This window comes from Mustela lutreola, chromosome X (genome assembly GCF_030435805.1).
Source record: "Mustela lutreola isolate mMusLut2 chromosome X, mMusLut2.pri, whole genome shotgun sequence".
NCBI classification, from domain to species: domain Eukaryota; kingdom Metazoa; phylum Chordata; class Mammalia; order Carnivora; family Mustelidae; genus Mustela; species Mustela lutreola.
In genome coordinates, this window is record NC_081308.1 from 116,487,416 (window position 1) to 116,509,051 (window position 21,636).

General features: G+C 43.4%; 1 protein-coding gene and 1 pseudogene across 6 annotated transcripts in view; one reads left to right on the plus strand and one right to left on the minus strand.

Moving 5' to 3' along the window:
* The window catches only part of LOC131821571 (P2R1A-PPP2R2A-interacting phosphatase regulator 1-like), a 71,107-nt gene extending 50,578 nt beyond the window's left edge, over positions 1-20,529 (plus strand). For 3 of the 6 annotated variants that reach the window (XR_009349946.1, XM_059157770.1, XM_059157771.1), the window contains one exon: positions 19,796-20,529. Coding sequence is in view for 4 of the 6 variants with exons in the window: in XM_059157771.1 (XP_059013754.1) it covers positions 19,796-19,813 (18 nt within the window). In the remaining 2 variants the exon portion in view is untranslated. The remainder of the gene's footprint in view (positions 1-19,795) is intronic. The other 3 variants (XM_059157767.1, XM_059157769.1, XM_059157768.1) reach the window with 2 other exon arrangements.
* LOC131821572 (ubiquitin-like) lies at positions 4,722-5,306 on the minus strand (annotated as a pseudogene).
* Positions 20,530-21,636: the final 1,107 nt, after the last annotated feature.

Sequence of the window (21,636 nt, forward strand, 5' to 3'; positions counted from 1 at the left end):
AATATTTTTATTCTTTCTGGCAACAAGAAACTCATTTTGATCGGCCTCATCAATAGTTTCCTCTCTTCTATGAATTATGCATGCTTTATGATGAAATGTGGAAAGCTAATTTCCCCCTGGTTTCTTGTTTTGTGTGGATAAATGATCCTCTCAGGATTTCCATATTAATAACAAGTTCCCACTGACAAAGCACTCACCATAAAATTTTCTTTCTAATAACTACAGCTTGAGACAAAACAAAATAAAGATACACTTGGTATGTCTGTTTCAGAGAAGCAAAAGAGACAGGGCAAAAAAAAGCTACATCAGTTGTAAAAACTCAGGCACAATTCACATTCAGAAGTGCTCAACTAGTATGAAAACAGACTACCAGCAAAATCGTTTTTCTTTTTCCATGATAGTCATTATATGGCTCTAAGAAAAACCCTCTAACTTCAGTTTAGTTGGTTTCATGGCCTTGCTCTTGTGCTTGGTAACTCTCCCCTGAACACAAACAAAAAAAAAGGACACACTTGAAAGTCGCAAACAGCTGGTTTGTGACTTTGTGCTGAGGAAGGAAATATTTTGAAATTACATTATCCCGTGGAGGAACCTAATTATACTTTCCATTTCTAACCCCACTCTTACGAGAGGGGAGGTTTAGTTTTCTTGCTTAACTAGACTTATATTAAACTCTGCAGTGGTTTACATCGAGTCCTATTCTTAGATAATCTTTTCATAAGTGTGAAGCCTTTGGAAAGGAAGGTGCTGAGGCTAGCATGTTAGGGCTGTTAAGGCAAGTTCAGCTAAAACTCTCTTAAACTTTAATTAGAATACATTCCCATGCCACAATGATTAGCAGAGATTTAAAATCTGTTTGTAGTACACATGGCTGTTGAGAGTTTGGTGAAACTGGTGTTTGAATTCCCTGTGGTGTGTTCTTAATGTCCTTTCTGGAGGGAGTTTAGTAGGATGTATCACAGGCCTTCAAAATGTGCATATCTTTTGATATAGCAATTCTTCTAGAATTTTTTCTTAGGGAAAATATGGAACAGGTTGAAAAGGATGTTTACTGTAATGTTATTTGTAGGTGTGAAAAATGTAATGTTTTTAACAGATGGTGCTGGAGCGACTGAATATCCACATGCCAGATAATGAAGTTGGACTCCTACCTCACACCATATACAAAAAATTAACTCAGAATAGATCGACAACCTAAACATTAAGAGTTAAAACCATTAAGTTCTTAGGAAGAAAACGGGTAAATCTTTATGACCTTGGATTTGGCAGTGAATTCTTAGCTATGTCACTAAAAACATGAGCAACAAAAGAAAATAGATAAGTGGAACTTTATCAAAATTAAGAACTTGTGTGCATGAAAGGACATTAACAAGACAGTGAAAAAGATGTCCTATAGAGTGACAAAAAGTATTCGTAAATCGTATCTGAAGAGTTTAATCTTGAGTATAGAAAGAAGTCTTACAACTCAGTCACAAAAAGACAAAGAACCCAACTAAAATAATGGGCAAACAACTTTATGAATAGACATGTCTCCAAAGAAGATATACATATGGCCAATAAGCCCATGAAAAGATGTTCCACTTCTTAAATCATTAGGGACATGCAGATCAAAACCACAGAGAGAGATCCCTTCATACCCACCAGGTTGGCTAGAATAAAAAGAGAGTAACAAGTATTCATGCAGATGTGGAGAAATAGAGGACCCTTATACATTGCTGTTTGGAATGTAAAATAATGCAGTGACAATGGAAAACACTTGGCAGTTCCTCAAAATACTAAACACATAAAATATATTAAACATCCACAAAATATTAAACTCTGTGATAACATACAGTCGTCATAAGACCCAGCAATTCTACTTGAAAACTAGGCCTCAGACACTGGTATGCTAGTGTTCCTTGTGGCATTATTCACAATAGCCAAAAGGTGGCAACAACCCAAGTGTCCATCACAAGATAAATGGATGAAAATGTGTTCGATACATACAATGGGATGTTGTTTAGCTATAAAAAGGAATGACGTTCTGGTACATACTACCACATGGATGAAACTTGAAAACATTATGCTAAGTGAAATAAGCCAGATGCAAAAGGACAAATATTGCATGACTCCACTTATATGAGCTATTTAAAATAGACAAATTTGTAGAGATAGAACAGATTACAGGTTACTAGGGGCTGGTGGGAGGAGGAATGGAGAATAATTCTTTTTTTTAATTTTTAAAAATATTTTATTTATTTATTTGACAGACAGAGATCACAAATAGGCAGAGAGGCAGGTAGAGAGAGAGGAAGTGAAGCTGGCTCCCTGCCAATCAGAGAGCCCGATGCGGGGCTCGATCCCAGCATCCTGGGATCATGACCTGAGCCGTAAGGCAGAGGCTTTAACCCACTGAGCCACCCAGGGGCCCCTGGAGAGTTATTCATAATGTTTAAAATTTCTGCTTGGGATGATGAAAAAGTTTTGGAATTAGATAGTGGGAATGGTGGCACATTGTTAATGTAATCAATGCCACAGAATTGCATACTTAAAAGTGTTTAAAATGGCAAATTCTGTGTAAAAGAACAAAACCCTAGTATTTAACACTAAAGGATGCGTTAAGCCATCATTCCTCAGGGTGTTTTATCAAATGTGAATAAGTAAGTGTCCTGAAGAATGAAAGAAGGGGAAGACCATGAGGAGTCTATGGTCAAGTAGGTTTAGGAAAATCATTTAAAATCATTTCTTTCACATTGTGAAAGCCCCAAAAAAGAGATAAAGAGATACGGTGTGAAGCATTTTTAAACTGTTCAAGTTAAGTTCTTATTTTTGAGGGTCATCTTGTAAGATTTATGCTATGTAGACCCTTTGGAAAACACTGGGTTAAACAAATTACAGTACATTCATTCCATGGAAATCTGTGCACCCATTAAGAGTGATGACATGGTCATATATCACTTGACATGGAAGGATGTTTATACTATATTGTAAAGTAAAAAAGCAGTGTGATTAATGGGATTTCATTTTTGTTTTAAAAAAGTATATGTATGTATTTTATATGGATATATAACAGAAAAAGGTTTGTGAGGCTGTATGCCAAAATGCTTAAGTCTCTGGGTGGTGAGAAGATGGATGATTTTGTTTTCATTTATTTTTCTCTTTGCTTGTCTGTATTTTCATATTTTTCCACATGGAATATTGGTTACTTGTATGATCAAGAAATAATAGAAGTTAAAATAAGTATATTTTAGAAACCTATCTGCAGCTATTAATTATACGAGGGAGGGGATGAGAGGCTCAGGACTCCTCACCACTCTTACTGGACTCTTCGCTTACTTCTGTTTGAACTTTCACTGAAGGAGAGTCAAAGGGCCTTTCCACTATCAGAAAGTTCTGCTCATTCAAAAATGTTTCCTGATAATGAACTGAAATCTACTTTCCATCATTTGGTCCCAATTTGTCACAGGGAATGCCACAAAATAAACAAAATCCAGCCCCTAGTAACAAGTATTGGTGAGGATGTGGAGAAATAGGACCCTTGTACATCGCTGGTCGGAATGTCAAATCATGCAGTGACTGGGGAAAACAATTTGGCAGTTCCTCGAAATATTAAACATAGAATTATTATATGATCCAAGATTTCCACTCCTTGAAAACCAGAACTCAAACAGATTCTTGTATGCTAATGGTCCTTGCAGCATTATTCACAATAGCCAAAAGGTGGCAACAACCCAAATGTCCATCACCAGGTATTTGGCAAGAGCCAAATACCATCTTTCTCCTCTAGGTTTCCATTCTAATCTTTATGAGATGGTTTCTAGACCTTGTACTATCCTCACCATTGGCTTCTGAACGTTTTCCAGTTTGTCAATATCCTTCAAGTGTGGTACCCAGAAATGACCATAACACTCCACACGTTTCTTTTCCCATCTCATGATCGGTTCCTTAAAAACTGTGATATTCGATTTCTCTAATTAAAAAAGTAATTTCCGAATACTTCCCAGTTCAGTGTGACTGTACTTGGAATCCTATCATAAGATTATATATGAGAGATACTGAATTAGCTATTTTCCCATCTTTTAATTTCTAAGCTATATAGATGAATAAAATATTCCAGATCAGTTCCTTACCCAGTGTTCGGCATTTATTAAAAAGTTTAGGAGAACTTTTTATCAGGCACTGAAAGGAGTATGAGAAGCGATTTCATGCTGATGGAGACAGCAAGAGAATCCCTGCAGTGTGGCCAAGGAGTTGAAGAACCTCTTGTCCTATACCATTTTCTACTCTTTTCACCAATCGTTGGTTCCAGTTTTTGGACAAGGTCGAGCTGCATCCTCTCTCTTGAGAGTCCCCTAACAAGATGACAGTGACAAGCCAGGATTCGTGGTGATGTGGAACATCATTTCTTGGCCTTGATCTGATCCCAGGTCCCTGACCAACCTAGTCTGTACATTGATCTTCTTTCCAGCCTAATGAATCCTTTGCCTTTTAACCCTGGTGGCATGCCTCCCACGTGGCAGGCACTGTTGAATAGATCCTGGCAAACTGTATATACCAGCCCCAAACAGCATCAGCCCAGTGCCTTCCACCATGCACCTGTGCCTGTATGCTTGGTTGTTTTGTTTGTTGGCTGGTTTGTTTCACTGCACCAGGCAATGGAAGTCAAGCTTTATTGAGGACACAGGGCCTTGAGGCTTGGGCAAGAGGCTGGCCTAGAGGCAAACTAAGCCAGTGGAGGGGCCTTATTTGACCTTCATGCAGCGCAGGTCGTTGGTGTGGCCTCACTTTTTCTTGGCGGCTGTTGACAGCACTGGGGTGCAGATGAGAATAACACTCACGGCAGATCACCTTGTCACAGTTGTTGCTTCTGAGCCAGCTGGTGGAGGGAAGGCCAGGTGATGCCACTCCACAGGTGAAGCACCAAGTGCAGGGCGAACTCTTTCCGGATATTACAGCCCAAGAGAGTGTGGCCATCCTCCAGCTGTTTGCCCGCAAAAGTCAGATGCTGCTGGTCAGGCGGGATGCCCTTCTTGTCTTGGATTTTGGCTTTGACATTCTTAATGATGTCCCTGGGCGGGGCACCTCGGTGGCTCAGTTGGTTGAGCATCTGCCTTCAGCTCGGGTCATGATCCAGGGATCCTGGGATCGAGTCCCGCATCAGTCTCCTTGCTCAGCAGGGAACCTGCTTCTTCTTCTGCCTGCCACTCCCCCCAGCTTGTGTATGCGCGCTCTCTCTGACAAATAAATCTTTTTAAAGAAATGATGTCACTGGGCTCAGCCTCAAGGGTGACCATCTTGCCCATCAGGGTCTTCGCAAAGATCTGCATCGCAGATCCACAAAGCTACTGCCGCTGCCGCACTCAGCCACTTCATGCTGTGTGTTCCTTTTCTTTTTTTTTTTTTTTTACTGTGTTATGTTATTCATCATACAGTACATCATTAGTTTTTGATGTGGTGTTCCATGATTCATTGTTTGTGTATAACATCCAGTGCTCCGTGCAATCTGTGCCGTCCTTAATACCCATCACCGTACTCACCCACACCCCCCAAAACCCCCAGTTTGTTTCCCAAAGTCCACAGTCTCTCCTGGTTTGTCTTCCCTTCCAATATCCTCCCCCATCACTTTTTTTTCCTTCTCCTATTGTCCTCCATGCTATTCCTTATGTTCCATAAATAAGTGAGACCAGGGGCGCCTGGGTGGCTCAGTGGGTTAAAGCCTCTGCCTTTGGCTCAGGTCATGGTCCCGGGGTCCTGGAATTGAGCCCCGCATCAGGCTCTTTGCCCGGCAGGGAGCCTGCTTCCTCCTCTCTCTCTGCCTAATCTCCTCTGCCTACTTGTAATCTCTGTCAAATAAATAAATAAAAATCTTTAAAAAAAATAAGTGAGACCATATGATAATAGACTTTATCTGCTTGACTTATTTCACTCATCATAATCCCTTCCAGTCCCGTCCATGTTGATGCAAAAGTTGGGTATTCATCCTTTCTGACAGCTGAGTAATACTCCATTGTGTATATGGACCATATCTTCTTTATCCATTCATCTGTTGAAAGACATCTTGGCTCTTTCCACAGTTTGACTATTGTGGACATTGCTTCTATGAACATTCTTTTCACTACATCTCTATCTTTAGGGTAAATACCCAGGAGTGCAACTGCTGGGTCATAGAGTCGCTCTATTTTTAATTTTTTGAGGAATCTCCACACTGTTTTCCAAAGTGGCTGTACCACCTTCCATTCCCACCAACAGTATAAGAGGGTTGTCCTTTGTCCACATCCTTTCCAACACATGTTGTTTACTGTCTTGTTGATTTTGGCCATTCTAACTGGTATAAGGTGGTATCTCAATGTGGTTTTGATTTCAATCTCCCTGATGGCTAATGAGGATGAACATTTTTTCAGGTGTCTGTTAGCCATTAGTATGTCTTCTTCAGAGAAGTGTCTGTTCATGTCTTTGCCCATTTTTTGACATGATTATCTGTTTTGTGTGTGTTGAGTTTGAGGTGTTCTTTATAGATCTTGGATATCACCCCTTTGTCCATAGTGTCATTTGCAAATATCTTCTCCTATTCTGTGGGTTGCATCTTTGTTTTGTTGACTGTTTCCTTTGCTGTGCAGAAGCTTTTGATCTTGATGAGGTCCCAAAAATTCATTTTCGCTTTTGTTTCCTTTGCCTTTGGAGACATGTCTTGAAAGAAGTTGTGGTGGCTGATGTTGAAGAGATTACTGCCTATGTTCTCCTCTATGATTCTGATGGATTCCTGCCTCACATTGAGCTCTTTTATCCATTTCAATTTTACCTTTGTGTATGGTGTAAGAGAATAGTTGAGTTTCATTCTTCTACACATAGCTGTCCAATTTTCCCAGCACCAAAAGACACTATTTTTAATTTTTTGAGGAGCCTCCACACTGTTTTTTTTTTAAGAGAATAGTTTCCCCCATTGTAGGGACTATGTCTTGGTACATAGTTTACACAGGATGTTTAATACATATACTTGCTAAAAGTAACTTTAAATCTTCAACTTTTGGGGGTACCTTGCTGGCTCAGTTCAGTAGAGATGTGACTCTCTCTCTCTATCGTTTTTTTTAAAAGATTTTATTTATTTGACACAGAGAGAGAGAGATCACAAGTAGGCAGAGAGGCAGGTGGAGAGAGAGAGGGAAGCAGGCTCCTTGCTGAGCAGAGAGCTTGATGCGGAGTTCGATCCTAGGACCCTGGGATCATGACCTGAGCCGAAGGCAGAGGCTTTAACCCACTGAGCCACCAGGTGCCCCAAGATGTGACTCTCTATCTTGTTGTGAGTTTGAGCCCCACATTGGGCGTAGAAATTATTTAAAGAACATAAAAAATAAATTAAAAATCAGAAAAATATTTTTTAAAGTCTTCAACTTTTTTTAAAAAAAAGATTTTATTTATTTATTTGACAGACAGAGATCACAAGTGGGCAGAGAGGCAGGCAGAGAGTGAGAGGGAAGCAGGGTCCCCGCCGAGCAGAGAGCTCAATGAGGGGCTTTGATCCCAGGACTCTGGGATCATAACCTGAAACGAAGGCAGAGGTTTTTAACCCACTGAGCCACCAGGTGCCCCAAAAGTCTTCAACTTTTTAAGAGTTTTTCATTTACAGTAATTCATAAAATCAACTTTATTGAGATATAGTTTACATATTTATCACAGATTGCACCCATTTTAAGCTTGCAATCCAGGTATAGACCCCTTCCATTGCTGTGGCAAATGCCCCTTTGTAGTTACCGTCCACCCCCGCTGCTGGCTTCAGGTCATCACTGACCCCCTTTTATCACTATAGATTAGATTCTCTTTTATAAAATTTCATGTGCATATTTAATCATGTAGTATGTAGTCTTTTGTGTCTGGCTGGTTTTGCTTAGAATGTCCTTAGACCATCCATGCTACTTCCCATATCAGTAGTTCTTTACGTTTTATTGCTGAGTCATATTTCATTGTTATGTATAAGGCATAATTTGTTCACCTTTTGATGCCCATATGGGTTGTTTCCAATTGGGGGCCATTATGAATAAAGCTGCTATAAATATTTGAGTTTTAACTTCTGTGTGGATGTATATTTTAATTTCTCTTGAGTAAATACCTAGTAGAATTGGTATATTATAATGGTGAGTGCATGTGTAACCTTACTAAGATTTTCCCAGCTGTTTTCCAACATGATTTCACCATTTTATATTCCCACCAGCAGTGCATATTCATTTAAGTAGTTCATGTGTGTGATTCATTTAAAATGTTTTCATTTTGAGATCCTGCTTTCTAAAGGATTTGTTGTGTTAACAGTTACTTAAGATAGGAAACCATCAGTGAAAGTAAGGAAATATGGTTAAATATGTTTATTTTCTTTTTAAAAATATTCATTGAAAAAATAAAAAATAGAAAGTTTTCATCAGATTATATTTGTTTTCAAAAAATTTACCTTGTAGATCTTGGGTTTTGTTATTTGGCCAAATGCAATTATTCATTACCATTAAAATGATCAGCTAAAGGGCATACTTCCTTCAAAAGATAATCCCAGTTGATTTAGAAAATAAACTGACCTTTCTTTTTTTTCTTTTTTAAAGATTTTATTTATTTATTTGACAGACAGAGATCACAAGTAGGCAGAGAGGCAGGCAGAGAGAGAGGAGGAAGCAGGCTCCCTGCTGAGCAGAGAGCCCGATGTGCAGCTCAATCCCAAAACCCTGAGATCATGACCTGAGCTGAAGGCAGAGGCTTAACCCACTGAGCCACCCAGGCACCCCTAAACTGACCTTTCTCCAGAGTCTTCTAAAACTCTTAGGAATAACTTCATATGACTCCCACTTCTTTTAGTTAATTTTGAGATAAATTCATAGATAAATCATACTCAAAGAGAAGCTGTGGCCTACTAAGCTCCCAGTGACATAGTAAACATGTATGTGGCCTCCCAACCTCCCTCACTTAACGGCAAGAGAAGAGTCTGACTTCAGAGATATTTGCCAGTGTCCCATTGGTTAGGGGCTGTGGGTATCTGGAAAACTGTGAAGCATGGAATCAGCCTTTGGATCTTGGTGACGAGAAAGGAATTATTTAAAAAACCAAACAAAACACTCGATGTACTTGGTCTGTTTCACCTTATCCAAGATCCAAGGGTTTATAGAGTACATGTTACCAAGCAACAAGCTTTGCTAATCTCACTTGAGCCAGGGTTGTTTGAGTCTTGTCTGGGACTCCTCGAATGCTGGGCAGGAAAAGGAAGCCATTCGTGTACTAGAAAATGTGGTGCCCCATTCACCAGACCGTCGACTAAAGCACTTTGATCTCTTCTTTTCTACATTGCGAAATCAGGAGTAGTGTGCTTAACGCTAGGGATCTCTATCCGATCATAGACAGTCTGCACAAAACAGACTTAGTACCGTTTACCTCTGTGATCTAGGACCCGCATTAACACATCACATTTGGGGGCTATTTGGGGTCATTTGCCAATGCCTGCCATGCACCAGAAAACCAACCCCTTCTGCGCCTCGCTTTTTTGTTTCCGTGAGAAGCTTTTCTTTAATCTCCCATTTTCTCTAAGACATTTAAATATACTATTTATTCTACACCAAATGTTGAAGGGCTGCCCCAATGCCCATGTCCTGGAATTACTGTATTATATTGACCTTTCCTTGGTTGTATGCCTGTTACAGAACCTGGATTCTTCTGTGTGACTTTGTGGAACTATTAGTCAGTGGTCACTGAAAACAGGGAAAAACATACCTCTGGTTCAGATTCTTCGATTGAGTGGTTCAGAGTCCCCTGTTGTTTCCTGTGAACGGAATGGCTTTGTTTTTTAGAAACAGAGCACCCTCCGCAGGAAGTTCAACAGCAGGAGTCTGCTTTGAGAGACCAAGCAGGTTAAGAGAACCCGGGCACTGTGTCTGTACTGATGTATCGTTTAGTGTGTTTATATTCTGCTTCTTTCCCCCAAAGGACGTAAAGTGGAGGAAATTGAAGTTGACATAGTTTGTCCCCGTTTCTGCCCACCTTGCTTTCTGCTGCCTGTTTCCCTCCAGCTGCCCTGGTGCTGGCCTCCCTTCCCCCACTGATGTCTGCCCACATTTGCCCTCTGCCAAAAGGGGCTGGGGCCAATGTTCCAGGGGCTCATCTTCTTCCCTCTTCTAATCAAAACTCCTATCCCATGTGAAGAAAAGGAACCCTCATACACTATGGGTGGGAACGCCAACTCATACATTCAGTGTGGAAAACAGTATGGAGGTTCCTCAGAAAGTTAAAAATAGAACTACCCGGGTGTCTGAGTGGCTCAGTGGGTTAAGCATCTGCCTGTGGCTCAGGTCATGATCCCAGCGTCCTGTGGTCAAGCCCCATGTCGGGCTCTCTGCTCAGTGGGGAGTCTGTTTCTCTGCCCCTCCCCTGGCTCATGCTCTCTCTTTCTCTCTCTCTCTTAAATAAGTAAATAAATAATCTTAAAAAAAAAAAAAAATAGAACCACCCTATGATCCAGTACTTCCACTACTGGGTATTTACCCAAAGAATACAAAAACACTAATTTGAAGGGATACGTGCACCCCTATGTTTATAGCAGCATTATCTACAATAGCCAAAATGTGGGAACAACCCAAGTGTCCATCGATAGATGAATGGATAAAGATGTGGTGTGAATACACACACCCACAAACGCAGGCACGCACACGCGCAATGGGATATTACTCAGTCATAAAAAAGAATGAGATTTCGCCATTTGCAATGACATGGATAGAGCTAGAGGGTATAATGAAGTAAGTCAGTCAGAGAAAGACAGATACCATAGGATTTCACTCAGATGTGGAATTTAAGAAGCAAAATAAGCAAACAGAACACCAAAGAGACAAACCAAAAGACTTAACTATAAAGAACACGCTGCTCCTTACCAGGGCGGAAGTGGACGGGAGCCTGGGGGAAACGGGGTGGGGATTGAGAAGAGCATTTGTCGTGAGGAGCCCCGGGAGATGTATGGAAGTGTTGGGTCCCCGTCTTGTACATCTGAAACTAATACAACACTGTACATTAACTACACGGAAATGAGAAAGGAAACCTTCCATCCCGGCAAGTCTGAAATCAATGGGGACATTCAGATTAAAGTTCTCCACAGAAAATTTAAGGTGACCAGTGAATTTAACCCCAGGGAGGGTTGTTTGTATTTTAAAGCATTAGTTTAGTTCTAACATTAGTCGTTTGAATTTGGTGGGGGGGGGGGGGCAGTGGTCAGGGGATGATGTAGCTGAGAGCTTCTGTCCCTTTCCTGCCTCCTCTCCAGTGCTCCCGCAGCACCACAAAGAGTGGACAGAAGCCATGGGCCTTCTCTCCTTTATCCCCATTATTGTCGCCATTTGTTTAGGAGCAAGCGGAGACTTGGGAGGGTTATGTGGTGTCCAAGTTTCACCCTGGGGACGATAGTAGCACCTGTAGCATGGAGTTATTGTGAAGACAGACTTCACAATATTGCTGTGTGCAATTCGGCTCAGCTACCTAGCAAGTCCAAAGCACACAATTTTAATCTTTTTTAAGATTTTATTTATTTTTTAAGATTTTATTTATTTATTTGAGAGAGAGAAAGACACAGCGAGAGAGGGAACACAAGCAGGGGGAGTGTTAGAGGGAGAAGCAGACTCCCCGCTGAGCAGGGAACCCAATGCGGGACTCCATCCTAGGACCCTGGGATCAGGACTCGAGCCAAAGGCAGACGCTTGATAACCGACAGACTGAATGACCGTGGCATTGGCCATCCTTTATAATCTGGTCCTGCTCTGTTTTCCAGCCTTGCCTCTTGTCTTTCTCTTTGTATGTCACCGATGCCAGCAGTGTCCTGAGCGCTACCATTTGCTCCCCCATCTCTGTGCATTTACTTATGCTCTTGCCTCCACCCTGAATAAATGATCATGGATCTATGCAAAGATCTGGTTATAAGAATGTTTGTCACAGTCTGAGTTTGTATCCGTGAAAAATTTGAGACACCCTCGATATCCATCAATCAGAGTTAAGTTCAAGAAATCACAGCAACTCCCACGTGCTGGAGGGCAATTTGGCACCATCTATCAGAATTATAGATGCGCGTAGCCTTTGAATGAGTAATTCTGCTTGTCGGAGTTTATCCGACAGATACACTTGCTCATATGCCAAATGAGTGTGTGTTGGTGACTCATTGTGGTGCTTTCTTCACTCCTATTAGACACAGCACTGACAGAAGTCATTAAATTATTATGTGACGCTGTGTTTATTGATGTGGGATGACCGTCATAGCTAGCATTAATTCAGGCACTGTGATAACTGTTTTGTGAATTTACTTATCCAGGGCCAGACAGCTAATAAGTAGCAAAGTTGAGATGTCTGAAATGTATTATGACAAACAATGTGTACACTATGATCCACTTTTGTAAGGAAAAATACATATGGGGGCGCCTGGGTGGCTCAGTCGGTTAAGCATCTGCCTTTGGCTCAGATCATGACCCTGGAGTCCTGGGATGAGTCCCACACTGGGCTCCTTGCTCAGCGGAGAGCCTGCTTCTCCCTCTGTCCCTCCCCTCTGCTCGTGCTTGCTTTCTCTCTCTCTCTCTCTCTCTCTGAAAAATAAATCTTTAAAAAGTACATATAGATATATAAATGTATAGATATAGATGTATAGATATCTTTAGATATATAAATGTATAGATATATGTATAAAAAGCTTGGAAAGAAATATATTAAAATAGTAACAGTAAGCTGATGCAATTGTGGGTGGCTTTTCTTTTCTTTCTTCTTATAATTTTCTGATTTTTGTGTTAAATTTGGGGGCTGACTCAGAAGGAGGAAGTGCCGCCGGGAGGCAGGAATTACTTGTGTAATTTTAAAGATGACTACATTTTGCAAGTTTGGGGGTAGTGTAGAGCAGCGACACAGATTTGTGGGAAGTGTTTCTAGACTGAGAGGAGGAACACCAGTGGGAAGGGGGAGCTTGCCCCAAGGGAAAGAGAATGGCTCCTGGAACCAAGTGCAGGAGAGAGCAGGAGAACCTAGTGTCAAGGGCACCAGTGGAAGAGGCAACCTTGAGGAGGAAGCCTCTCATCCCCATGAGGCTCAGGGGTGGAAGAAAGGCAGAGAACAGGGGAAGGGTGAGGGGAAGAGGGAGAAGGGAGGGAGTTCCTGCCCCATGATCTGAGTCCTGTCGCTGAAATCCAAAGCGGGCCCCCTACTGAGGGGCCAGGTGGAGGGGGATGGGTATGGGGATCTGAGGAGAGGGAGAGGATTTGGAACAATCCCTGGGAGAAATTTAATACAGATATATAAAAGGATTGCCTTACAGCCCTTGGGGCCCCGCTGAGGCTGGCTGGCCTGGCTTTGTAGCGGAGCCAACTTCATGACCTTCTCCAGCACAAGCTAGCAGCCGGGGAGTGGGGGTTGGAGAGCATAGATGGTGGGGTTTTCACAGGGCTGGGGATTGGCAGAGCAGGTGCTGCAGAAGGTCACTGGGAGAGTGAGTCCAGCGGTCAATGCTAGCATGGCTAAGTTCCTGCTCACGGGCCCGACTTGGAAGGAGGAAGAGATGCCAGCAGGCTCCCGATGGCATCTGGGAAAGGAGAAGGGAGGAAGGACAGCCCGGTGGCCGTGGGGGCCCGACGGGGTAGGGGGAGACCAGTAGGAGGCCGAGGTCAGGGGGCTGTTTCTGAGTCTGAGATGCTGAAACCTCTCCCACGGAGCCCTGGGAGGAAGCGGGAAGCGTGGCGGGAAAGCGTGCGGATAACATGGTGAAGAGAGCTTTCGCGTAAGCCTGGCTGATGGAGGACAGCTTGGCAATATCCATCGAAATTGCAAATGTCCGTCACCTCTCAGCCGGCAGATCAGCTTTGAGGGGTTTCTCATCCACATACACTTACTTGCTTTGCTGCGAGACGATTGTGGCCCCCGTTGAACCAAGACAGCATTGTCTGGGATGGCCGCGGGTCAGAAGCAGCCCGAAGTCGAGCCAGCATGCATTCGTTGAATAAACTGCGCCTCATAAAATGGGAATGCCGGGTAGCTGGGAAAAGGGGGACGTTTCTCTTATTCAGTAGAAGAAGCCAGGTACAGAGATCAGTGGGAATAGTTCGCGGTCTCTTTGCTAACGCATACATAAGACACCTCCCGAAGGACACAGAAAAAAACTGTTCATATAGTCTGCCTCTGAGGAGGGAGAACTCTTGGCTGGGTGACAGGATCTGTTTGGAAAGCAACTTTTCACTTGTCCTTTTATTATAGCTTGTTTTCTTTCTTTCTTTCTTTCTTTCTTTTTGCTTTATGGAAGTATAATTGACAAACAAGAATTGTATATATTCAAGGTGTACAATGTGACGTGCCTTTTGCATTTTGAGCCATGTGAGTCTATTACTTACTGAGGGAATAAAGTAATTAACTAAAAACATTATATACAGGTATACACATATCTATGTGTAATTTGGAGCTCTTTTTTAAGATAGTAAATCATTCGAATAAAAGCACAACAAAAACTCCCCACCAGAGAGGTTTTACTTCAAACCAGTGAGCTTGCCAGGGTCATGGGTGGGAATTTGGCTGCGGTGAAATTGACCATATATTGAAATAATTGCTGAGCCTGGGTGCTGGGTATATGGAGGTTCATTTTCACCTGAAACATGAATGAGCCCCTTTAGCAAGGCAAAAATGGTCACATCGCAACCCTTTCGTGCAGTTTAAGCTAATAGTGTTCTCATTATTTTTGTAAATTTTCCCTAATATAAAGGTTTTCCAAAGAAAGGAAGACAAATGAGCTCCCACCAGGCTCTTGCTAGGGATATCCGCGTTCTTTCTCATCCCAGCCCTTGTGTCTTGTAATTGAGTGGAAATTCCCATTCCCCATCACCTTCTGAAAGAGCACTGCTGCCTCCCTCATTCCCTTTGTCTAGGACCCTGTACTGTCCTGGGGAGTTTTCCTGTTAACAACAACCTCTCCCCATCTGGTTGCGTGTTAATTGGGTACCACCTTATCCTTATTGCTGGGGAAGCTCATCGTGTTCTCAAAAAAAGCACTTCTTTAGTTTCTTACGATCACTTGACATTCTCTTCCTGCCTCGCGGTCTATTATTAGGCCTCCTAACTAATTTGGGGCCATGCCCTTATCCCGGTTACGTATAGTTATCAATCTGGGGGCTGATGTCTCGGGGGCATTCAGTATATGGCCCCGCCAAGTTCACCCTATGCCATCAGTAAGCACACTTGTGTTCAGCCTTTCAGCTTGAAATTGTTTTGCTTATGTCGGCATTCCTTCTGTTACCTCAGAAGCTATGGTGACTTTGGCCTGGCCCCCAACACCTGCCAACCCATGCCTTGTTGTCTGTCCTCAGCGGGCAGGTGGCTTCCCCTTGCTGCCTGCAGACACGGGCATCTTCCCGGTGTCCCACAGTCTGTCATTCAGCCCTGCTTGCATAGCCCACCAGCACCCCAGACTGAATTAGTTCTCCCCACTTGAAGACTCCCCTTTACCCCTCTGGACACAGCCCACTCTGGCCCCATTCCCCAGGCAGCCGGGGTTTAGCAAGCCTTCCCTGCGCTCTCACAGCTTCCTTTAGCACACCAGAACGTGCTTCCATCCCAGACGATGAGCTCCTGGGTTAAGGATCAAGACTGTGTCTCACGATCCCTTGAATACCTCACACTCAGCACAGCATCAGGCGCGTGGTTAAATGTTCAAAATGTGTCATTTTTACAATTTTAAGACTTTTAACATATAGAAAATTGTATGCAAAAATAGTAACATAAACCTTCATGTGGCGTTTATCAAGATTCATCTGTTGTTAGCATCCTGTTAAAATGACCACACACACATGCACACACACACATTTTCGTGTGAAGCGCTTTAGACTGGGTTGCAGAATCATATTCCTTTGCCCCCAATACTTCAATATGTATTTCCTAAGAACAAGACATTCTGTTAGACAAACATGTATAGGTTGGCAAATTCAAGAAATATAATGTGGATACACCACAGGCCATATTCCAGTTGTGCTAATTTTCCCGAGAATGTCCTTCCTAGCTACTTCTCTTCTGGTCCATGGTGCAGTCGAGGATCACACATTGTAGTTGGTTGTCATGTCTCTTGATTCTCTCAAGCGCCCTTCAATCTAGAACAGCCCCCCACCTTTCTTTGTCTTTCATGACATCCAGCTTTTAGAAGAATACAGGCCAGTTACTTTGTAGAATGTCCCCCAGATGGTTTGCCTGATGTGTCCTCATGATGAGAGGTTGCACATTTCTGGCATGAGCAAAACATAAAAAAGCATCTATGATGGTTGGTGATGTTAACTTGGATTAACTGGTTAAATGCCCGCCATGTTTTTCCGCTGTAAAGGTATGATTTTTCATGGGGCGCCTGGGTGGCTCGTCAGTTAAGAGTCCAACTCTTGATTTTGGCTCAGGTCATGATCTCAGGGTCGTGATCAAGCCCTGCATTGGGCTCCATGCTGGGTGTGGAATCTGCTTGATTCTCTCTCTCCCTCTCCCTCTGCTCCTCCACCCCTTCCCTCTCTAAAAAAAGTGACTTTTCTTTTTGTACTTAATAACTAACGTATGAAGAGATAATTTGTGACTACATAAATAACATGTTTCTCATAAAACTTTCACTCTCCAGTTTTAGGATCCATTAATGACTGTTGCCTGAATTCATGCTCACTATGGTGGTTGCCAGATAGTAATTTTCAAAATAACACCTATGCATTGATTAAATGAGTTGCTCATTTGTCCTACGGAAGGGATGCCTCCTTTGCTAGGACACCAGCCTCTGATTGGCTGCCAGAGTGAAGTCTAGGTGAAGACAGGCTTGCAGTGCTTGGAAACCTTAAATGAGGTCAGTTCTCCTCTAAGCCTACTGGCCTTTATCAGGACCCATAATGGACTCCATGGCCTTCCCAAGGTGGTCTCCATGCTGAGGGCCTGCAGCAGCGGCCTGCTTAGTCAGCTCCATGCCTATAGGACCCATGCCTGCCTAGTCTTAACTGTTTTTCATCCACCTTAGGAGCAGAGAAGCTAAAGGTGGAGGGCATTCTTGCTTCCCATTCTGACTTGTTTGAAAAACATCGGATCTGCCATTCTGGAGATCCACATTTTTAGGCACTGGGATCAAGGCATCATTTTTACGTGGGTTCTTGTACAGAAAAGGAGAGTCACCATGACTAGATTGGAGGGCCGAGGGAAGTCCACCGTGGAGCTGTTTCTGTTTGGGGACTGTGTTTGTTCCCTAGGGCTTCCGTAACAAATGACCACAAATGGGGTGACTTAACACATTAGGAATTCGTTCTCTCAGTTCCAGAAGCTAGAGTTTGAAATCAAGGTGTGGCAGGGGCATGCTCCCTCGGAAGCCTCTAGGGCGGGATCCTTCCTTGCCTCTTCCAGCTTCTGGTAGCCCCCGGGCTTTCCTGGCTGGTTGCTGCACGGCTGTATGTAATCTCTGCCTCCATCTTTCTCTAGCCATCTTCCCTCTGTGTCTGTGTGTGTCTTCACATGACATTCTCTCTGTGTCTGCGTCTGTTCAAATTCCTCTCTTCTAAGGACATCAGTCATATTGGAGTGGGGGCCCACCCTAATGACTACATCTGCAAAGACCCTGTTTCCATAAGGTCACACTCACAGGTACCTAGGGTTAGGGCTTCAACATATCTTGGGGGGGGGGCGGGGGATGAGTGGTGAGGGGACCTGAACCCATCACAAGAACCATGTGTGAAATCCGACCCATTAGAGAACAGGAAGTGGAGTGCTATTCACTATAATGCTTCAGCCCAGTATCGTAGATCTCTCTGTCCCTCCTGCTCACTCTGGGCTTGGTTGGCTTGGCAACATGTAAGGAAGGAAAATGAGATAGGCAGAACATACTCAGTTTGGACATAATTTTCAAATGATTGCAAGCTATTCTCGTGGCCATTACATAGAGGACAGCAGCAGAGAACAATAACAGTCTGCAAGGCTCTGGCCCCTGCACTTCTTTCTAGAATTCTTATAATTGCAATAGAAATGGATTTGTTACTATTTGATAGATGGGGAACATGAGACCCGAGAAATGAAGTGACTGACAGTAAATTTCACACAGGGCAGGATCGTGTCTGTGAAGCATAGAGCCTAGCCCCATGGCAGGCGCTCCGTAAATTTTGTTGCCTGCAGGAGTGAATGAATGACTTAATCTGAGATGGTGCCCCTGGTGTTCATGTTTGGATCCATTCCTCTTTCCATGGTCCCTCACAAGTAACTGCAGACCGAGGTGTTGTCCTGAGACAATGGAGTTTAGGTGCATCAACAATGAATTCTGTTACACTGAAAAGAAATTAGATTAAATTTAAAAAATAAATAAAAAAGAAGTGACTGTGTCAATTTCAGATTCTTTTGCTATCTTTTTTTTTTTTAAAGATTTTATTTATTTATTTGACAGAGAGAGATTACAAGTAGGCAGAGAGGCAGTCAGAGAGAGAGAGAGGAGAAAGCAGGCTCCCTGCCGAGCAGAGAGCCCGATGCGGGACTCGATCCCAGGACCCTGAGATCATGACCTGAGCTGAAGGCAGCGGCTTAACCCACTGAGCCACCCAGGCGCCCTCTTTTGCTATCTTTAAGAACCTTCTGAATTCTGTGGTAATGAGTATGTCAGTCTAGTTGATTTCTTTTCCTGCTCCACTCCTGATAAACCAATCAAGATGCCATTTTGTCAAGATACTTAGGCATTGGCTTTAATTTTACTTGAGCTATGTAATTGTCTGAAAATCGTAAATTTTTTTATATTTTAAAATATAAATTATAAAATTACATTCGCACTTAAGGCAGGCCTTAGCACATAGACTGTTATACTGTAACAATGTATCAAGGAAGTAAAGAATTCAGGATATTACCTTCATATCTTTGAAACAGAATACTGATAATTCCCTTATACCCATTTCTGGATCTCCATCAGCATCACTGAGGTAGCCAGGAAAGGTCCATTCAGCCTAGCCAATAAGGACTCATTGACAGTGTGCTGTGCGCCCAACCATATGCTGGGTGGGGGGCGGGGGGGGCGGGGAAGAGAAGGAAGCTCTCTCCAGGAGCCTCCAGTCTGGTGAACGATGTGGCATCCCCATGGGAAACAGTGAACAAAGAGAAGTTGACCCTTGCTAAGCACCTAGTAGGTGCCAGACCCTGGACAAACCGTGTAAGGCGTGTATTCCCCCTATGCAACAGATGAGCAAACCGAAGAGCCGAGAGATTAAGACAGCTTGCCCAAGATCACATAGCTAGTAAGTGGTAGAACTAGCGTTTGAACCCAGCAGGCCCAGGACCCAACGTTAAGAGAATAAGATGAGACAGCAGACAGTCAAGCATTTGGTTGCTTGGGCAAAGTTTCGGGGAGATGCATGGAATCTAAGAAGGCCAAGATGGGGCCTCTGGGAGCCAGCGTGTGTCGGGAAGCTGAGAGCATGAGGCAGGCGCTCCCACGCCACATTCCTGTAGAACCTGCCCATTACAACCACCTTTTTCCCACTGAAGGGCCCGGGCTTGGTCCATCTCCTCCTCTGGTGTGCTTGGGAAGGTGGGGAGGAGAAGCTGGGTCACGTTTCCCCCGTCGACTCATACTGCCCCTCTCTGAGGCTGGCTGAGCTATTTCTCTTCCCCGGTGCCTGACCTCATGGGGCAGTTTCTCAGCCCAGAAGCACAGCTCCCTTTGAGCTGGGAAGAACCTCTCATTCGAGAACCACAAGACCCCCAGCTGCCCTGCCCTCTCCCTCCTTTCCTACCCTTATGTTTCTGTTCACGTAGAAGGCATGAAAGGAATTTAATGTGTTTCTGCTTTTTTTTTTTTTTTTTTTTCCCACGGCAGGGAGAAGAATGGGCCTAGTCAGATATAGAATCTTCCCAGTCTGCTCAAGGCTTCGCCAACCAAAGAGCCTCCATCTGACACATCAGATCTGTAAAATAAAAAAGAGGGTACCTTCATTCTCTGACATTGTTTCCCGCCAGTGATGAAAAGGAAAAGTTTCTCCTTAAGTCTATAGTTCTAATTCTCAACAGTTACGGTGTTTCGGGGCGGGGACATGTGGGGAGGGTTCTCTGAAAAATGGGATAAATTAAAAGCTTTGTGGTCACTTTAAAGAAATGTCTGAGGGACGCCTGGGTGGCTCAGTGGGTTAAGCGGTTAAGCGTCTGCCTTCAGCTCAGGTCACAATCCTGGGGTCCTGGGATGGAGCCCCACATTGGGCTCCCTGCTCATGGGGAGCCTGCTTCTCCTTCTGCCTGCTGCTCTCCCTACTTGTTCTCTCTCTCTGACAAATAAATTTTTTAAAAAATTTTAGGGGCACCTGGGTGGCTCAGTCGTTAAGCATCTGCCTTCGGCTCAGGTCATGATCCCCGGGTCATGGGATCGAGCCCCACATCGGGCTCCCTGCTTGGTGGGAAGGCTGCTTTCCCTCTCCCACTCCCCCTGCTTGTATTCCTGTTCTCGCTGTCTCTCTCTCTCTCTCTCTCTCTCTCTCTCTCTCTGTAAAATAAATAAATAAAATCTTTTAAAAACTAAAAATAAATTAAAAATTAAAAAATAAAAGAAATGCAGAACTGTGCCTGGATTTTTTAGACTTTTTACTTTGAAATAAGGATAGATTCACAGGGGAAAAAAAGGATAGATTCACAGGAAGTTGCCCTGAACCTAATCTCCCACACTGATTACATCACAAGTAATTATAGTACCATAGAAAGCCCAGAAAACGGACATAGGTACAATGTGTGTGTACAGTCATATTTTTAATTACATATATAGATTTGTGTGACCACCACCACAATCAAGGTAAAAAAAAAAAAAAAACTATTCTGTCACTGCAAAGATCTCCCTGGTGTATCCCACTGTAGTCAAGCCCACTCTGCCCCCCACCCCCACCGCCATCCCTAACCTCTGGCAACTGTTAATTTGTTCTCCAATCTCTATAATCCTGTACTTTAAAAACTACGGTTCCTGGGATGCCTGGGTGGCTCAGTTGGTTGGGCGGCTGCCTTTGGCTCAGGTCATGATCCTGGTGTCCTGGGATCCAGTCCCACATCGGGCTCCTTGCTCAGCGGGGAGCCTGCTTCTCCCTCTGCCTCTGCCTGCCACTCTGTCTGCCTGTGCTCGCTCTAACAAATAAATAAATAAAATATTTAGGAAAAAAAAAAAAAACAGTTCCCTTATCAAAATGAATTGGCACCTCCAGCTTTCATAGAATCACGGGCTCAAAGGAGTAACTTCTCCAGCCCAGTTTCTCACCCTGTGCCCAAATTCCCTCTGTAGTCCTTCCAAGTGTCCATCCAGCCACTACAACGTGGAAACCAGAACCTTCTCCAGGATCCTGAGGTATGTCATACATTTAGAGCAAGGACATCGTTTCCTCCTACAAACGTATAATTATCAAAACTCTTACCCTTAGATTAAATATCACAAAAGCCGCGCTCATGAGCTGATTTTCCCACACACTATTCTATCCCAAATGAGCATCTCCTTTTTCCATTATTTTACCCAGCGAGAGGGATGAGATGCAGGAGGCCTGGAAGGCTCACAGAAAATTCCAAAAATCCCTACCTTACAGATAGGTTAAACAGTCTGGCCTCCGGCAGTTGGAGCCTTTCAAATGTAAGTGGGCGCATGTGTGGAATTTATTTCCCATGGGACTGTGACTGTGTTATCTCCATCACATC